This window comes from Balaenoptera acutorostrata, chromosome 3 (genome assembly GCF_949987535.1).
Source record: "Balaenoptera acutorostrata chromosome 3, mBalAcu1.1, whole genome shotgun sequence".
NCBI lineage: Eukaryota > Metazoa > Chordata > Mammalia > Artiodactyla > Balaenopteridae > Balaenoptera > Balaenoptera acutorostrata.
In genome coordinates, this window is record NC_080066.1 from 43,906,128 (window position 1) to 43,924,577 (window position 18,450).

The 18,450-nt window shown below is 40.0% G+C and overlaps 1 protein-coding gene across 11 annotated transcripts in view; it reads right to left on the reverse strand.

Moving 5' to 3' along the window:
- AKAP13 (A-kinase anchoring protein 13) overlaps positions 1-18,450 on the reverse strand; it is a 351,713-nt gene that overhangs the window by 228,995 nt on the left and 104,268 nt on the right. For all 11 annotated transcript variants that reach the window (XM_057541952.1, XM_057541951.1, XM_057541950.1 and 8 more), the window contains exon 2: positions 17,416-17,459. In XM_057541952.1, the coding sequence (XP_057397935.1) occupies positions 17,416-17,448 (33 nt within the window). In that variant the 5' untranslated portion in view covers positions 17,449-17,459. The remainder of the gene's footprint in view (positions 1-17,415; positions 17,460-18,450) is intronic.

The window sequence follows — 18,450 nt, forward strand, 5'->3', positions numbered from 1 at the left end:
TATTTCCTCACCTTTTAACATACAGAAGACAATAGTTATCTCATGAGGTTGTTAGCGTGATTAAATGAGAAAATGAAAGGACATATAGCATAGTGGGCAAGTACCAGAAGGTATTCAATAAATGGAGGCTCCACAGACATGGAAAACAAACTTGTGGTTACCAAAGGGGAAGGGGGTGGGAGGTAGGGGCACGGATAAAACAGGAATTTGGGATTAACAGACACACACTACTATACATAAAACAGATAAACAACAAGGACCTACTGTATAGCCCAGGGAACTATGTTCAATACCTTGTAATAACCTATAATGGAAAAGAATCCGAAAAAGAATATATATAGTATGTATATGTGTGTATATATATGTATGTGTATATGTACATATGTATGTATACGTATAACTAAATCATTTTGATGTACACCTGAAACACTGTAAATCAACTATACTTCAATTAAAAATTAATTTTTTAAAAAATGGAGGCTCTTAGGATTACCATTTTAATACAATATGCATTTCTGCTGCCTTCTACTGTATATACATAAATTACAGCAAATGAAAAATCAAGACCACAACCCCATAATCAACAGGAAGACTGGAGTTGGAATCTCAGCACACCACTTCTTAAAATGCCCACTTTTGTCTCATAATAAAGAAGACCCACTTCTAATTCTGAGACCTAGTAAGATATGGACAACCTATAATCATACCCATACATGTGGCAAGGATCAAAGAACCAATTGTATGGCGGTCTGGAAAATGAGGATTTGTGGAGAAGAGACACTGGCTGTGAGAAATACCCACAGTAGCAGCTCCTTAATATTATGCTGCCTGGGATCCCTTAACCACACAAGATAGGATGAACCAGACAATGTTGGCAAAACCTAATAAGCTTTAATCAAAGTAGAATTTAAGAATGCAGGAAGTGACCAAAGAGGAATTCATAGTCATGAGGGTAAGTTAAGATCACCCCTGGCCTTTTAACTAGTTCAAGAAGATGATAGGAATGGCAGAAAATAAGTCCACAATCAGATTGGTGGATCCCATGGACCAAAAAAGGAATGTACCACTGCCTGAGTAGTAAGATAAAACTCACATTTCCTTCTGTGGACATAACAAAGAGAGACAGCTGAAAATTCCATCCTAGCTGCCAGATGCTCTGTATATCACACGGGGTCGGCAGTTAATCCAAACACAGAGCTTTGTGAAGGGCTCCAAGGATGCACAAGGGCCAATAGCTCTCTTTTGGTTTAAAAAAGGATAAACAAGCAAACAAATCTCTGAGAGTACAGATGATGTTCTCTATACTTAAAGATAAGGACCCACATAAAAGGAAACAATCAGAATCTCTGGAGGAGAAATGAGTAGGAATGAGAAAAAGTACTAAAGATGCACATCACCAGTTCACTAATCAATCAATAAATTAGTGTACCTCTCAGAAGAATCTGATTTCTACATCCCTGCTGATATAAATATATTCCTAGTGTTCTATCTGTATGGAGCTATTTTCAGATTTTTGAATTACAGATTCACTGGGGGGGCTCTGTGAATCTACCTAACAGTTTCATCTCAGATGGCATAGCAAATTCCAAAGAGGGCAATAAAGATCTTTAGTCTTATAATTTACTTACTAAAACTTTATTTTATTTTTTTTACTGAAGTATAGTTGATGTACAATATTATACAAGTGACATGTGTACAATATAGTGATTTACAATTTTTAAAGGTTATACTCCATTTGCAGTTATAATAAAATGTTGGCTATATTCCCTGTGTTGTACAATATATCCTTGTAGCTTATTTTATACTTAATAGCTGTACTAAAACTTCAAAATATAAATCTTACTCAGTTTCCCTATCTGTAAAGTAAGAAAACAATTCCTCCTAATTCACAGGTTTGTCAAACCAATAAAATGAGATCAGTACAGAAAGAAGCAAACACAGAGAGTTCCAAGTAAAGAGTCCATACACAACACAGAAGTATTCAACTATTTGGGTTGAAATTCAGTTTTTCATCAAGTATCATTCCCAAGTTTTCCTAGAGGCCCCATCTCAGGGGTCAAAGTGACCCTTTGTCACTGGTTCCAGGTCACAAAGTCCCCTATGTTGTTTGATCTCTTGAGTGGCCTACCCTTCAGGGTCATAAGTTTTACCCCCCCACCCCCCGCCAAAAAAAATCTCATCTTTGACTAATCAGACATTTATAACCATCCATGCATGCAGCAAAGCTCTTTCCCAAACAGCTGTAAGTCTATTATATTTAATCAAAAACACTGAGAACCTATTATGTGCAAGGTACTGTGACAGAAGCTGAAGTTAAAGTGAGAGCAATAAAAACAACAACTCAAGTATAAAGTCTCTGTACTCAAGATGGACACAGTAAATGAAAAAAGGCATGTAAGCAAAAGTGCAATCATTTAAAGTGCTTGAGGTGTTATAGTAAAGTCTGTACAGAGTAGCTGGGGCCTGGAGAGAGGAGTGATAGATTCCACAGGAGGCTGAAGGTTCAGGAAGGGCTCCATAGAGACAAATGACAGAACTGCATACTGAAAGATGAGCAGTTTTCTTTGTTGTGTGGTGGGGGTGGTGGAGAGGGTTTACTGTATTTCAGAGAGAGGGAGAGATGCAAAAACTGTTTTACCTGGCTGAAGGCTAGCACACACAGAGCTGTAACTGGTTTCCCTGCAGTACCACTGACTCAGCATAGGGTCCATAGCTAAACTCCCAAGTGCTGACTTCAAAGTTTTTAAAATTCATTGATGCCGTCCAGAAATCAATTACAGAAGCCTGTTTACAACACCGTTCCAAAACCCAGGTGCTCTTATGAGTTCCATTTGCATCATGAACTGCTCTGCTAACTAACTATAAAGCAGATCTGGCTTTAATTATTCACAACCACACAAAGAAGAAATCATGAGAAATCTTAAATGACATAAAAATACTGTGAAAAATAATGCAAAGTATTAACTCCCTTAATTGAAAATCACTACCACCTCCTGCTAAGAAATAAGCAGCCCTGTGTTCAATATTGCACACCTTGACGTTATTTTGAATCAATAATCTAGTAATAATTTACTCAGGAATCCACCATAGATCCATCCATTTGAAACAATATCCTACTTAATGCATATCATTTCCCATATATCTCCAGTCAACCACTGCTGATGGGTTAACTTAACAGTCAGCCATGTTGGAAGATCTAAATCTACCCAAGATGCTCCAATTTAATTCATACGAAAGGGGCTTTTAAAACTATCCTTTTTGTTCACTTGGTTCATGCTTAAACACTGGGGTGCATCACAATCATCTGGAGCGTTTATTTAAAAATAGTTTGTAGGGCTCCACCCCAAGCATTCAGATTCAGCAAATCTGGGTTGGGCATGAAAATCTGCATTTTTAACAAGTTTCTAATGATGTTCACACTGGTGGTTAGGCACCACACTTTGAAAACCAGTGCTCTAGAACAATTCAGTTGAAAGTCAGTCCGGGTAACTCCTCACACCAATGATTGCTGTGAGTGAGCAAACAATGTTTATAGGATCTCTATCTTACAGTTGAAAAAGCGATGGCAAGTGGAATTCAGTGTTAAAGCCAACCTCTAAATGTAGAATGTGATATAAGCATCAGGCTTCGAGTTCCCAGGTTAAGAGAGGGTGGTAGCAATTTGGGGGACTGGTAGTGAAACCATCCTTACTTAGAGAGACTAGACAGAAAGGGCAAGAGTTCTGAGTTCAAACCTCTGTTTCACCTCTTACTAGCTATTGTCCTTCATCTATAATATGGGCCTCACAAGGTTGAGGAGAAAATATACATAAGTCACCCTACGTGGAAGGTACTCAGTAAATGTTGTTCCCCTCCTCTTTCTAAGCAAACAAGGGAAAGAGCTGTCAACACAAGTGCATGTGCAGAGATGCAAGAGGAAGCCACACAATATGTTTATACACTTTTGCACTGGCAAAATAAAGGAGATGGGTCTCTTTTAAAAACTACCTATATATTTAAAGTTTCTATCCATCATTTGTGAAATATGCTTACACCATTTAATCCTCACTACCAACACCACCATCACCCCCCCCACCCCACTCCCTCCGCCATAGGCTGTTGTAAAGACACAGTTGTTCTCCCTCAGACTGCCAAGGCAGCTCCTCCCTCACCCACTGGTGCTACACCATTCTCCCTCTGCCTCTCACGATAAAATCCTCGGTGTTCATATCTGTGGCTCTTTGATGCTTTCAGTCATTCTACCAAACAAAATCCATTTGTTCTTCGAACAGCTTATCCATCCTCGCATCCATTCAGCATGCTGTAACAGTGAATAGGCCCACTCACTTGATAGCCCCTCACTGCTCTTCCTCTGCTCCCCACACCTCTCCATCAATGTTCTTTGAGTAGTACTTTCATCATGTTACTATCTGCCTAATCAGAAGACCTCCAGTTGCTCTCTATCCTGCTTGTAAAATGCTATATTCCATCAGTGCTGGCCAACAAAATTTTCTGCAATGATGGAAATATTCTATATCCGCACTGTCCAAAATGGTAGCCACCAGCCACATGTGGCAACTGAGCACTCTGCAATGGAAGAACTGAATTTTTAATTTTATTTCGTTTAAATTCATTTAAATGGCTACATGGGGCTTCCGACTACTATACTGAACAGAGTAGATCTATACAATCTCATCTGCACGTATTCTCCCATGTGAACTGTCCTCTCCAGTCAAGCCAGATCCCTCACCACCACTGCTAACACCATGTCCATACCTTACTTCACAGACTGTGTTCCCTTCTCTCGCTCTGCTCTTCCCTTTCTCCACAGCCAAATCTGTCCAGGCTAACAGAGCCCCCATCTTTCCTGAAGGCTTCCCTATCATTTCTGCCAACATCTCATTCCTCTCCCTGCTATGAACCGTCACTGTGTAACCATCTGTATAACTCATCCAAGCACCTGAACAAGTACTGCTTGTGCTGTCATTAAACTCTTCAAGCATCTGAGCCCCGGTGAAAGAATCTATTCCTCTAAGACCAGGTCCTCCATTCACTAACAGGTGCTTCACAAATACTTGGTGAATGAGCTAAGGGTACAGAGCACTACATTTTGGTCTTCTTTGGACAGCAAAACTTCTCTTCACTAGAACCAAATGGAAAATTTAACTCCAGCCCCACTGCCCCATATCCAGATGCTTGGGAAACACCAAGTTATCATAAAGGCATCATGTAGACAGACCCTGAAAAGGCTGTGACCTCTATGTATCTTCATCTGCTCTGAAAATGCCAAGGAAAAATAAGAAAATGCTACCTGCAAATGCAAAATCTGTTAACTTCAAAGCACGTTTCTGGAGATGGATTAAAAAGTCCCAACAGAAGGAAACTGAAGCTCTTGCTCTGTAAAACCATCAAAAGCTAAATTGAGGAACACTTGACTTCCTTATTTCTTCTGGCACCAGTGACAAAGTTGTCATTATTTAAACACAGTCCTCAGATCTGGCTGGAAAGAGCCTCCAGGCTACAAAATGTTGGAGCTGACCCATCAGACATGTATTGTTAAGGCTAAGGTAGGTAATTCATTTAAGAGATCAGAAGGCTGATAAAGCTCTCTTTGTAAGAGAAAAATGTGACACAGTAAGAGCCAAGCAAGAGGCATAGCCAGATTGGTTCAACTCCTGCTATGGAAACACATTTCCCAGGAAGAGATAAAATGTTGCTATTACCAAATAGGTCCTCTTCCCTGAAAAGAGGCAACTGAGAAGATTAAAGCTGGGGTAATTTAAATTCTGCAGCCCTTCACAGCTTTATTTATGCCAACTATACTTATGCAAGAATAAACTGTTTTAATTGCTCATTTTAAACCTGCTTTCTGAGCACATCTCCACTTGCACTGTCATCTTCTGGTACTGTTTGGGCTCTGAGGCCACTTCTGATTAGCACACACACAGCATATTAATCCACTGCACAAAGTCCTCTTCCCTGAGGCTGGACACAGAAGTCCAGAGTCAACAAGAATCCAATGTGATGGCAGGAAATCACTCTAAGTTTTTCTCAAGATCTAAATGTGAGTCAAATGGAAAGGCTCTTCTGATTTCCCTTATTTAAACGGGTTTGGGAATCATTCACAGGATTTGAACCCTAGGTCCACCACAGCTGCAACCTCAGACAAGTCAGTTACCCCTTGGAAGCCTCACTTCACTGGCTCTAAAGTGGAAATACGGACCAAATCTTTTGTCTCTTGTGAAGATTAATGAGGGAATGTGTATAAGTGCCCACCAGGGTACCCTGCCAAGAAGAAGTTCTCAACCAATAGCAGCACCCTAAGCCACCTTTCCCTTCCTTGAGAAAACACAGAGCAACATCACCTTAAGAGACGGACCCTATTCTAATAGAAATAGTTGTAATCACTGGATATTGTATTGCTTTGTTCATTTTAAATGAAGAAAGGAATCCAGTGCCAAAGATCTACCTTCCTATGATGTTCCTCTACTGTCAGGATGTTCCTGCCTCCTCCCAGAAGCAGTTATAGGCAAACACTCAGTGCTCAGGAAAAAGAGAAATGCGAAAGGACAGATATAAACCAGATCTGTTGGGGTTCTGGACATTTGTTTTGTAATTAGAATGGCTCTTCCCCTTGAAAATCTAATAAATGTGGGTTTCATCCCAATCATATGGCAGGTAATAAGTATCCCATACATAACCCTGCAGCACGCTTAGAACAGAATTTATACCTCACATTATCTCTCTGCTTCTAAAAAAGTATTTAGTTTGTAAGGTAAAAAAAAAATGCCTTTTGGTTTTCCTGAAGGAGACCTAGAGATGTGTTCAATAGACCACAAATCTTGGGGACACCAAAAAAAAAACAAGTTTATAATTGAAGGATCTGAGAAATGAACCCCAAGTTTTTCCTCTTTAAATGTGTCCTTATGGTCATTTTAGTTAGTGAATCATCAGCGTCCAATATAAACCTTCTGAGTCAGTGTTAAGAGTCACAACCATCCATTCTGGAGTGTCATTAACCATAAAGTGCCCAATGCCCACTGGAACACTTTGGCAACCAGTAAAGACATTATTCTAATACAGAAAAGCATCAAAGACCTGCAGGAGCTGCACTTTACAAGATAAATGCCTCACTTACTGTTCAAGGGCCTTGATCTTCCCTTCCTTTCACTGGTCCAGGGCTAAAAAGCAACCCACCCTCCTGAAGATAAGTATCTGACCAAGTAATTCACCAGGATGGCTATTACTGGACTTGCCTACATCCAAAGTTACAACCCATATTTTATTTTTACTCTTTTTCTACTGAAGAGGGATTTCAATTAGTAACTGTAAACTACTCTCCAATGTGTCTACAGCCCGAAAGACATTCTAATCCTTACCTGTTCTACTTTGAAAAAGAGTTCAATGCTATCTTTTCAAATATTCCTCTCTTCTTCAGCATTCCCACAGCTACCTTTTTTCCTCTTACTTAGCCCACTTACCACCAGACTTACGCCACAACTTCTCTGTGTATGTACTCTGAATCTTAAATTCAAACCACTGCCTCCTGCACACTGGCTGGGCTAATTATTTGCAGATCCTGCTACCTGACCAGATCTATCACAACCCCTATGAAACTTCAGGCAAATCCCTCAATCTCTCTGTAGCTCAGTTTCTTCACTCTTCCCGCAGAGTGAGCTCAACCACCCCGAAAATACAATGATCCCTATGACTCATCAAATTGTTCTCCAGTCCTGACCTCTCCTACAAAGTCCATCCCCACACGGAGCGCTGACTGTGGGACAATCATTTGGGTGCATCATCACAACTTTTTCTCCAGAAAAGTAAAGTGATGAGAGGAGAAAGGAAGTGACTTTCTCTGGAATAATCCGGATCTCCTTATTCTTGACCCCTATTGTCTCCTTGTGCCTTATAGACCTTCAGGTTTGGCCTGGCCACATTTCTTCTAGAATTAGCCTGAGGCCTGAGATAAGAGGCACCCAAAGACCCTTTCATCCTCCTCCTTCAGAAGTTTAAAAATCTTTCATCCCCTTCAGCTGTTAGTCTGGGGGAGGATTTATTTACTGTTGCTAGTGTCCAGTTGCTAGGTTGCTAGGTCTCCTAGTGCTTAGTGCGTGGGGGTGGTGGTAGGGCCTATTTTGTTTTATAAATACCAACCTTTGCTTCCTGTGCCTGGCTTTTTCTTTTATCACCTGATAGCATTCCCCAGCCCCTATCCTTTCTGGGAAAAGTCTATGCTTTTTTTTTTCATTGGGGCATGGTTGTTTTACAATGTTGTGTTAGTTTCTACTGTACAGCAAAGTGAAGTAGAGTTCCCTGGAAAAGTCTATGCTTTTATCTTGATAGTGAGAACGGCTCTAGAGCCAGAGGGTACATGTACTATGTTCATAAAAATTATTAGCAGCCACGTGGTTTGCTGCATGTTGTTTACTGTAAACAAGTGGCTCAGACCATAAGTCCCATAATGGCTAGAGATAATAGTTCAGGACTCAAGAGATATAGGCACTATGTCTAGCATGCCTTTCCAATTCGCTAAATGACTAGGTAGGCTAGTTATTTCACAGAATACATCTCTGGAATAAAATCAGATACTCTAGGCTACACTTTGCAGGGTTGCTGTACATATCTCCTTACAATTGTAAGGAAGTTACATATGCACAATAAAGACATCATTATCACATTTATTTCCTTGTTAGCAATGCTTTTAATCACAAAGATGACATCACTGACTATTCAGGACTCACACAAGGTAAACTTAATCAATAATGAAATTTGGGAAACAAATGAGCATCTTTATATTTTTTAATGAGCAACTTTTAAAAGGCAGTTGTTCTGTCAAAAAGAAGCAAAGTGCTACAAAATAACTGGCTAACTGGCCTATACTCTTCCAAAATGTTGGTATCATGAAAGACAAAGAGAAGCAAAGGAACTGTTCCTGATTAAGAGATTAAAGAGACTGTAAATAAATACAGTGTGTAATCCTGGATTAAATCCTGAACTGGGGAGAAGAGGGGAGGAGGATGCTATAAAGGGCATTACTGGGATGATCCGAGAAATTTGGATATGGACTTACATTACCTAAGAGTATTACATCAATATTACAATTCCTGTTTTTGTTAATTGTACTGTGTTTCTGAAAGAGAATGTCCCAGTTCTTAAGAAATCTATCCTGAAATATTTAAGGAGAATAGGGTATGATGCCTGGGAAAAGCAACTTTCAAACAGTTCAAAATATATATGTAATACAGAAAATGATAAGCAAATCACATTTAGGTCACACCTAAATGTTAATAAAAGATAAGTAAAGGTGAAGTTGCATTCTTCTAACTTTTCTATAAATGTGAACTTATTTCAAATAAAACATTTAAAAAATTTAAAAACTTGGGTTACTTATTTTAAAAAGGACTTTATATGTGCAAGTCTCTATCACATTAAGTGGGATGAGATTTGCGTGTTTTATGTAACAATTACGGACAGCAACTGTGCATGTCAGCTTGGTATACAGAAGAAAGACAACGGGTTTGAGAGTCACCATTTCTGGGTAAAGCCCTAACTTTTGCATATACTAAATGAACCATCTTGAGCTCTTGTTTCCTCAAGTATTATGAGGGTAAGAATGAAGCTTCCTCCACCCTCACAAGGTTGCTGTGAGAACCAAATGATATAATGTATGCAAATGTGCGTTTTAAACCAGGAGGTAGTATATGAACATGAACTCTTGTTTTTAAGGAGTTGTCATCCAGAAAGGTTACAGGTGATGCAAATGAGTGTGACACCAGTAGGTGAAGCATTCACGGAAAACCAGAAAACGAAAGGACTACTATGAAATCCTATCATACACCGTTCATTCAGGTTCACAAATGGACTAAGAGCAAGTTTTGAAAATACATTTTTTTCTCCCCAGAAGCAATTCAACCATGAAAGAATATAAAAACTAAGCAGAAAGTTTTAATTACACTGTCCTTTAATAAATGAGAGCCAAATCTGCTTTAAAACGTTCCTCCATTCAAGAAAATCCAATTTACGTCTAAAACACGGATCTTAAAGATGACTACAGAGTACTAAAACTATTTTTCCTCAGATGGATAGATAGTCCAAAATACTACACTTAAACTGCCTGAGAATCCAGTCTGCCCAGGGCCCACAGCTCCACATTAGGATTAATCCAATATCCCTAAGAGGCCTGACCTGACCCCGAGCCACCGAAGGCTCTGAAGTTCAGAGTACACTCAGAGGTGGGTGCTGTGCTGGGCTTCAGAAGTGACGAAAGGCAGGCCCTAGGGAGGTCACCCAATGGTCTGCGAAGTGCTTCAAGATCAGGCTTTTCCCTGTCTCCTCCCTGAATCTCCAACCTCATCCAGGAGAGGACGCACCCCGCCCCCTCTGCACTCTGAATCCCAGCGGCCGTTTTTTCTGTTCCCCACACGTATCAAGCCTAGCCCTCACTTTAGAGCTCTGCACTTGTTCCCCTGGGCTAGAACACTGTGCCAGGATCTGCATGTGGCTGGCTCCTTCTGGTCATTCAGGTCTCAGCTTAACTGGCCTGCCCCTCAGAGGCCTTCCCCGACCACCCAGCCTAAAACAGCCTCTACTCAGGCACAATCACATCACATCCTATTGTTTTATTTACTTTCATTAAACTGTTCTTCCTGATGTTTTCTCGTTTATGATTATCTGTCTTCTCCTCACTATAATACAAGTACCATAAGAGCAGGGACCCTTGCATTCTGTTCATGGCTAAGTTTCCAGCATCCAAAAAGGGGTTTGCACAAAGCAGGCACCTGAATGAAAGAATTCCCCAGCTCCAGCTCAAAATTCACTTCCAGTACTAATGTGTGATTGAAATTTAAGAACTCCAGGAATAAAAAGTCAAAAGACTCACATGCAACCCAGATTTCTCGAACTCCTTCCTCCTCTCTTGATTCAGCTTTGCCTTCTCTGCCATAGTCCATTATCCTAATTCCATCCACTCTTATCCACTCAAAGAACTCATCTATTCTCAGAGTCAAAAGTACCAATTTCTTAAAGATGACTCAAACTCTCTCTAGTTCAAAACCAACTTTCTTACTCCACAGCTCCAAGCCCACATCTCCCGCTGTAATCAGGACATCAATATGCCCTTCAGCATGTCTAAAGAACAAAGTCATCGTCACCTTCCTTCTTTTCCACAACTGGCAATGGCATCAGCTGTCATTCCCACTCAAGTTCTCAATCAACTATCATTCATTCTTTTTCAGTCCCCACATCTAATAAAGTATGTAGTCCTACTGCTTCTCTTAAATATTTCTTGCATCTGCCACCGCCTCTCCATTTTTACTGCCACTAAACGACCTAGGCCCTCCCCACCCAGAGGGGACACTACGAAAGCTGTCAATGTTTTTACCACTGCCACCCAAAGGTCCTGCAACTGCGATTCTCACACATGCACCTGGCAGTAATCAACATTTTTGTAGAGGCTGAGGGAAACACCTGACCTGGTAATGTGACTAGCCTGCCTAACACAAAGGCTGTACTTGTGGAATCGCAGAGCTGACAGGCGAGGAGACCAAGGCACAGCCAGGTCACACTGCTGGCAGCCGAAGTTCCAGGTTCCGCGTGCTCCACTGTGAACAGTTCACAAAAATAACTCGTTACAATAGCTTCATTTAAACACTCAACAGTACTGCCACCTGTACAGTATGGGACATTTCTTACATTTTAACTATTGCAGCTTATTGTGGACACATTTTTATTCAAAGACTGGTTAAGATGATTATTTGGAATATTTGGAATCCAGACTATTTTTCTTAACTTTCAGGTAAAAGTTCTTCTCAGGACCCAGTGTTTTTCCTTATTAACTAGCAGTTTTCTCTCTTCTGTTGATGACATGTACCCCTAGCATATCTCAAATATAAACTAAAAGAAAAACTTCAACACGCTCTATTCTTTTGCTTAGTACTTCTTTCTCTAGGTGCAGAGAATTGACCCCCTTACCAATGGACTGTCCTGTACAGTTACAGTAGTCCCCCCATCCTCAGAGGGTACATTCACCCCCAGTGGACGCCTGAAACTGTGGACAGTACTAACCCCATATATATTTTTTCCTATACACACACACCTGTGATAAAGTTTAATTTGTAAATTAGGCACAGTAAAGAGATGAACAACAATAACTAATAACAAAATAGAACAATAACAATTATACACTGTAAAGTGATGTGAATGTGGTCTCTCCGGCCCTCTCTCTCAGAATATCTTATCGTACAAATTTAATGCCTTTTCCATCTTAACAAAAGAACTTCTCATTGCAGTGGCTTCTCTTGTTGCGGAGCACGGGCTTTAGGCACGTGGGCTTCAGTAGTTGTGGCACGCGGGCTCAGTAGTTGTCGCTCATGGGCTCTAGAGCACAGGCTCAGTAGTTGTGGCGCACGGGCTTAGTTGCTCCGCGGCATGTGGGATCTTCCCGGACCAGGGCTCGAACCCAGGTCCCCTGCATTGGCAGGCGGATTCTTAACCACTGCATCACCAGGGAAACTGCCTGTAACTTTTGCAGTTTGAAGTGCGAAAGCAAAACCAGCATGAATCTGTTTTTCCTTCCTCACAATTTCATGGATAGAAGACTCATTCTTACCATAGATCTTAGCAACCTCAGCAAACGAATTTTTTTCTTTCATTATTAAGTCAAGAACCTTCACCTTTTCACTTAAGGAAGCACTTCATGGCTTCTCTTTGGCATATCTGAATTGCCAGCATCACTATTCTTGCGCTTTGGGGCCATTATTAAGTAAAATAAGGGTCAGTTGAACACAGCACTGAGATACTGTGACAGTTGATCTGATAACCCAGACGGATACTAAGTGTCTAGCAGGCAGGACACACTGGACAAAGGGATGATTTAAATATGTCCCCTACAGGACAGAGCAGGATGGTGTGAGATTCCACCATGCTACTCGGAACAGTGCACAATTTAAAATTTATGCATTGTGGGACTTCCCTGGCGGTCCAGTTTAAGACTCCACGCTTCCACTGCAGGGGGCACGGGCTCGTCCCTGGTCAGGGAACTAAGATACTGCATGCTGCATAGCATGGCCAAAAATAAATAAATAAAATAAAATTTATGAATTGTTTATTTCTGCCATTTTCCATGTAATATTATCAGTCCATGGTGACTGCAGGTAACTGAAACCACAGAAAGCGAAACCGTGAATAAGGGAGAAACTGCTACACTTTTCTTCACCCAAACAGTGTAAATCCCTGAGACTTGGCTTAGTTCACTGAAAATGGAGTACACTGTCCCTCTTTAAAAAGGGATAACCAATTGCCTTAATAAGTATTACTGCTGATCGACATACTTGAAATCTGAAATTTAAAATAGTCTTCCCCAGTACAGCCTGCCCAACTTCATTAAACACATAAATCATATATAAAGCACTACTTTATTAAGTATATTCCCCAGAACTGATGTCTAAGAACCTTGCTTCCCTAACAGAACGAAGCTTTCTTAAGCTTCATAAGCTTTACAGTGGTTTCTATGACTAAGCCCAGAAAATACAGATTTAAATCACAATTTACCATCATCGATGAGCTGTGTGACCTTATCACAGTGTCTTCAGAACTCATTTCCTCATCTCTAAAACTGAGAGGTTGAAGCAGATATCATCTGAAGTCTCTATTAACTCTAAAGTTCTCAAATTCCATGATGGCAAGCTCAGAAAACTTCTAACTTATCTCTCTGCCTCTACTCTCTCCTTCTAAATTACCCAGCACACTACCACCAATTAATTTTCCCAAACTACTACTGTATTAGCTTCCTATTGTTGTTACAACAAATTACCACAAACTCAGAGGCTTAAAAGAACACAAATTTTATTACCTTACAGTTCTGAAGGTCAGAGGTCTGAATGACTTTCACGGGGCTAAAATAAAGATGTCTGTGTTCCTTCTAGAGGCTCTGAGGAAAAACTGTTCCCTTGCTTTTCCCAGCTTCTAGAGGTGGCATTCCTTGGCTCATGGACCCTTCCTCCTTTTTCAAAGCCAGCAGTGTGGCATCTACAAATCTCTCTGACTCCCTCTCTCACTTACAGGAATCTTTATGATTACACTGGGCTACCCATATAATTAAAGGATAATCTCCAGTTTCAAGATCCTCAGCTTAATGAAATCTGTGAAGTCCCTTCTGCCATGTGAGATAAACATTCACAGGTTCTGGGGATTAAGACATAGACTCACTTGAGGAACCATTATTCTGCCTACCACAACTACGTAGTTATATCAGCCCCCTGATCAAACACTTTCAATGGCCAAAAGCAGACAAAGACATTAGAAGAAAACTACAGAATATATATTTTATACATAGACACAAAAATCCTCAACAAAATACTAGCAAACCAAATCTAGCAACACACAAAAAGGACTATACACCATGACCAAATGAGATTAATCCCAGGAATGCAAGGTTGGTTTAACATTCAAAAATCAATCAATGTAATTCAATAATGGAATGAAAGAAAAAACCCACACAATCATCTCAATAGACAGAGAAAACGTTCAACAAAATCCAACACTTTTTCATGATAAAAATACTCAAATTAGGAACAGAAGGGAACTTCCTCAACCTGATAAAGGCATCTATGAAAACCCACAGCTAGCAACATCATACTAATCTTTTTTATTTTTTTAATTTTATTTATTTATTTATTTATTTATGGCTGTGTTGGGTCTTCGTCTCTGTGCGAGGGCCCTCTCTAGTTGTGGCAAGTGGGGGCCACTCTTCATCACGGTGCATGGGCCTCTCACTATCGCGGCCTCTCCCGTTGCGGAGCACAGGCTCCAGACGCGCAGGCTCAGCAATTGCGGCTCACGGGCCCAGCTGCTCCGCGGCATACAGGATCCTCCCAGACCAGGGCTCGAACCCGTGCCCCCTGCATTGGCAGGCAGACTCTCAACCACTGCGCCACCAGGGAAGCCCCATACTAATCTTAATGGTGAAAGACTGGATGCTTTCCCTTTAATACCAAAAACAAGACAAGGATGTCTGCTCTCACCACTTTTGCTCAACTCTGCATTGGAGGTTCTACTCAGGGCAACTAGGCAAGAAAAAGAAATAAAATAAAAAGATTGGAAAGGAAAAAAACTATTTTCATCATCTTGGATGTAGAAAATCCTAAGGAATCCACTAAAAAAGTACTAGCTAATAAACAAGTTCAGCAAGGTTGCAGATTAAAAGATCAATGCACCAAAATCAGTTGTATTTATACACTAGCAATGAGCAACCTAAAAATGAAATTAAGAAAATATCATTCACAATAGCATCAAAAAGGATAAAATACTTAGGAATAAAATTCACAAAAATAAAAGGCATGTACACTGAAAACTACTGATATAAATCACTGCTGAAAGAAACTGACCTAATGAAGGATGACCTAAATGAAAGGAACAGAATTGAGTGTCCAGAAGTAATTCCTTACATTTATAATCAATTGATTTTCAACAAAGGTGCCCAAGAAAATTCAACCGGGAAAGAATAAAATTGGATGACTACCAAAAAAATTGCTGTTCACAGCAGCATTATTCATAATACCCAAAAAGTGGAAACAGCCTAAATGCCCACAAGCTGAGGAGTGGGTAAATAAAATGCAGTAGGTCCATATAATGGAATATTAGTTGTCAATAAAAAGGAACAAAGTACTTATACTTGCTCTAACATATACCTTATATACATGACGCTAAATGAAAGAAACCAGTCATAAAAGGCCAGGTATTGTATGACTCCCTTTATATGCAATTTCCGGAACAGGTAAAACCATAAAGACAGAAAGTAGATAGTGGGTGCCACGGGCTGGAGGAGGGGGAATTGATGAGTGGCTGCTAAAGGGTGCGGAGTTTCTTTTGGGGTGATAAAAATGTTCTGAAGTTAAGATTACACAACTGTGAATATACTAAAAACCATAAATGAGTGGATTTTATGGTGTGTGAATTTTATCTCAATAAAGTTGTTCGAAACTCCTCCGGTGGTGCAGTGGTTAAGACTCCACGCTCCCAATGCCCGGGTTCGATCCCTGGTCAGCGAACTAGATCCCACATGCATGCCACAAGTGAGAGTTCTCATGCCACAACTAAGAAGCCCACCTGCCGCAACTAAGACCCGGCGCAACCAAATGAATAAATAAATATAAATACTAAAAAAAAAAGGACTTTAAAAAACAAACCAAAATATAAAGTTGTTTTCTTAAGTCCAAGGTATTCAATTCATGTGCAAACCCACTGGTGAACATAATAAATTGTCTCCAAGTAGTCTGGAGAGAAAATAAGAACATAAAATATCTTCTAAGAACACATATATTTTCCTTTGTATGTTACATTTAACATAGAGATAAACTATGGAGCATGATCACATGACTGCTCTATGATAGAAAGGTATATGACTTTTATTAACACGGCATGGTTAAAATAAATACATAAAATGAACAGCCTGTTTAAACACCATTAAAAGCTCCTCAGCGGTCACAAAATAAACTCCGCACACCTTCTTGTGTGCTTTCACAACTAAGCATCACCCACCTCTTCAGACTTATCTCCCATCACCGCCAACACAAATTCAGCAGGGCCAGACTTTCCACTACCATCCTTCCCCGCTCACTGAACAACATGCTCACTGCCACTCATCCCTCTACCATCTGGTCTGTGCCTTGAACAAATTCTGAGGATATTTCAGCCAACGAAATGATCCTTCATCTTCAAGACCTGACTGAAGTCCTGTCCCATCAAATAAGTTTTTTTCACGTCTCCAGACCATACCAACCCCAAACCCTCCAGCCTCTCACAAGTCTAACTATCCATACCTCTAAGCCAGCTCCTCACCAAACAGGCACTTTTCACCACTCTGATTCAGATAATTCACTCTAACAACAGTTTTTTTTAAAAAAACCATACACACACCTAGAATTTACTTTTTCCAGCCTCGATTCATTCATTTATCCATTTCATCTTATAATTCCCTCACTTTAGGGAGATGATATATCAGCTTTCACCCAGATTCTTAAAGTAAATAGCACTTTTGCCAATGAAAGAGTGCCACCTACTTGTGGCACAGGGTATAACTGACCATGGCAGTAGGAAGCTCTACATGCTACTTTTACAGAAATGCACTGTACATAAAAATAAGCCGGAGTATTGTTTGGCAGGGCAATGCAATTGTTTTATACACACATCTTATCACCCCGATCAGTCTACCTCACAAGTCTTACGGGCATTATTTGTTCTCCGCTCAGTATCATGCATTATTAGTCACTTAACATTTACTAAATCAAATTCAATTTCTGAAGTGTATTATGCCAATAAATTCATGTGTAGATGGTTAAAAATTCCTTTGATAATCACATGAGAGCATTTTTTGAGTTTATTATAAGAATTAAACAGCAAAAATAAGTATAAAATGAAATCTTGCAATTTACTCACATATAATGGAGCTTGTTGTGGATTAAGTTTCATGACCCAGGACACTGAAACAGAAAAGGGAGAAATAAATGAGAATAAAATTAAAAGTTATCGTCAAAAATTTAAAACCCTCCAAAAGTCCTAGATGTCAAGCAAGGTTACAAAAGCACAATTACAAGTCTGAGATTACTGGATGCCCAGCTTTCCTTAGGGGTTTGGGGAGGCAAGAAGGTCAAAGATTGCAAAATGCCTTGTAACCCAGATTCCATCTTTTCAAGTGGGGAGAAAGATTTTCTGATTGAAAAATAAAGACAAAAGGCTTCACTGTCATAGAAGAAGTTTCAACAACAAACCAACAGGATATTAAAATCAGTTACCAAAGCAAGAACAGCGTGTGTGCAGTTATACTTTTACATAATCCCCCAAACTCACATGATGCTACCTAACCAGGGATTCCCCCCAGTCTCACTGGGGCGCTTAGGGTAGGAGGGATCGGCAGACCACTAGAGAGCCCTCTTCCTCTCAGCCCTCCTCTCAGAGAAGGGGGGCTACTGCTGGCCTCCAACAACGAGAAGTTGTCACTTTCCTCAAAATTAATAGCTGGATTCCCTGTGGTTACCTGCACTAAATGAATTCTCACAAAAATCTTAGGAAGAACTTTAGAGGAGACTTCCAGCATTACATAATACATTTGTGAATACTGAGAATAGCATGTTCTTAAAAGTTTAACTTGGTAATTTGACCAGGATTTCCTCTAAGCCAAAATGATCATCGTCCAGTATTGTGTACTTCAGAAGGGCAGGTCTTTTGCCAAATACAATGAATTTGAGAATAAGCTGATCCCATCTTCACAAGAGTCAGAGAAGCAGACCCAAGTGATTTCATTATAATCAACTTTAAGTGTCTTACCCATGATAGGGGACTGGATTAAATTATTATCCAGCAATATAAAAAACAACAGTACAGGAATGTCATTCATACATGCAAAAAAAAATTAAATTCCCATATGTGGTATTATACCAGACCAGATCACAAAAGCGTAACAATTAATTGAAA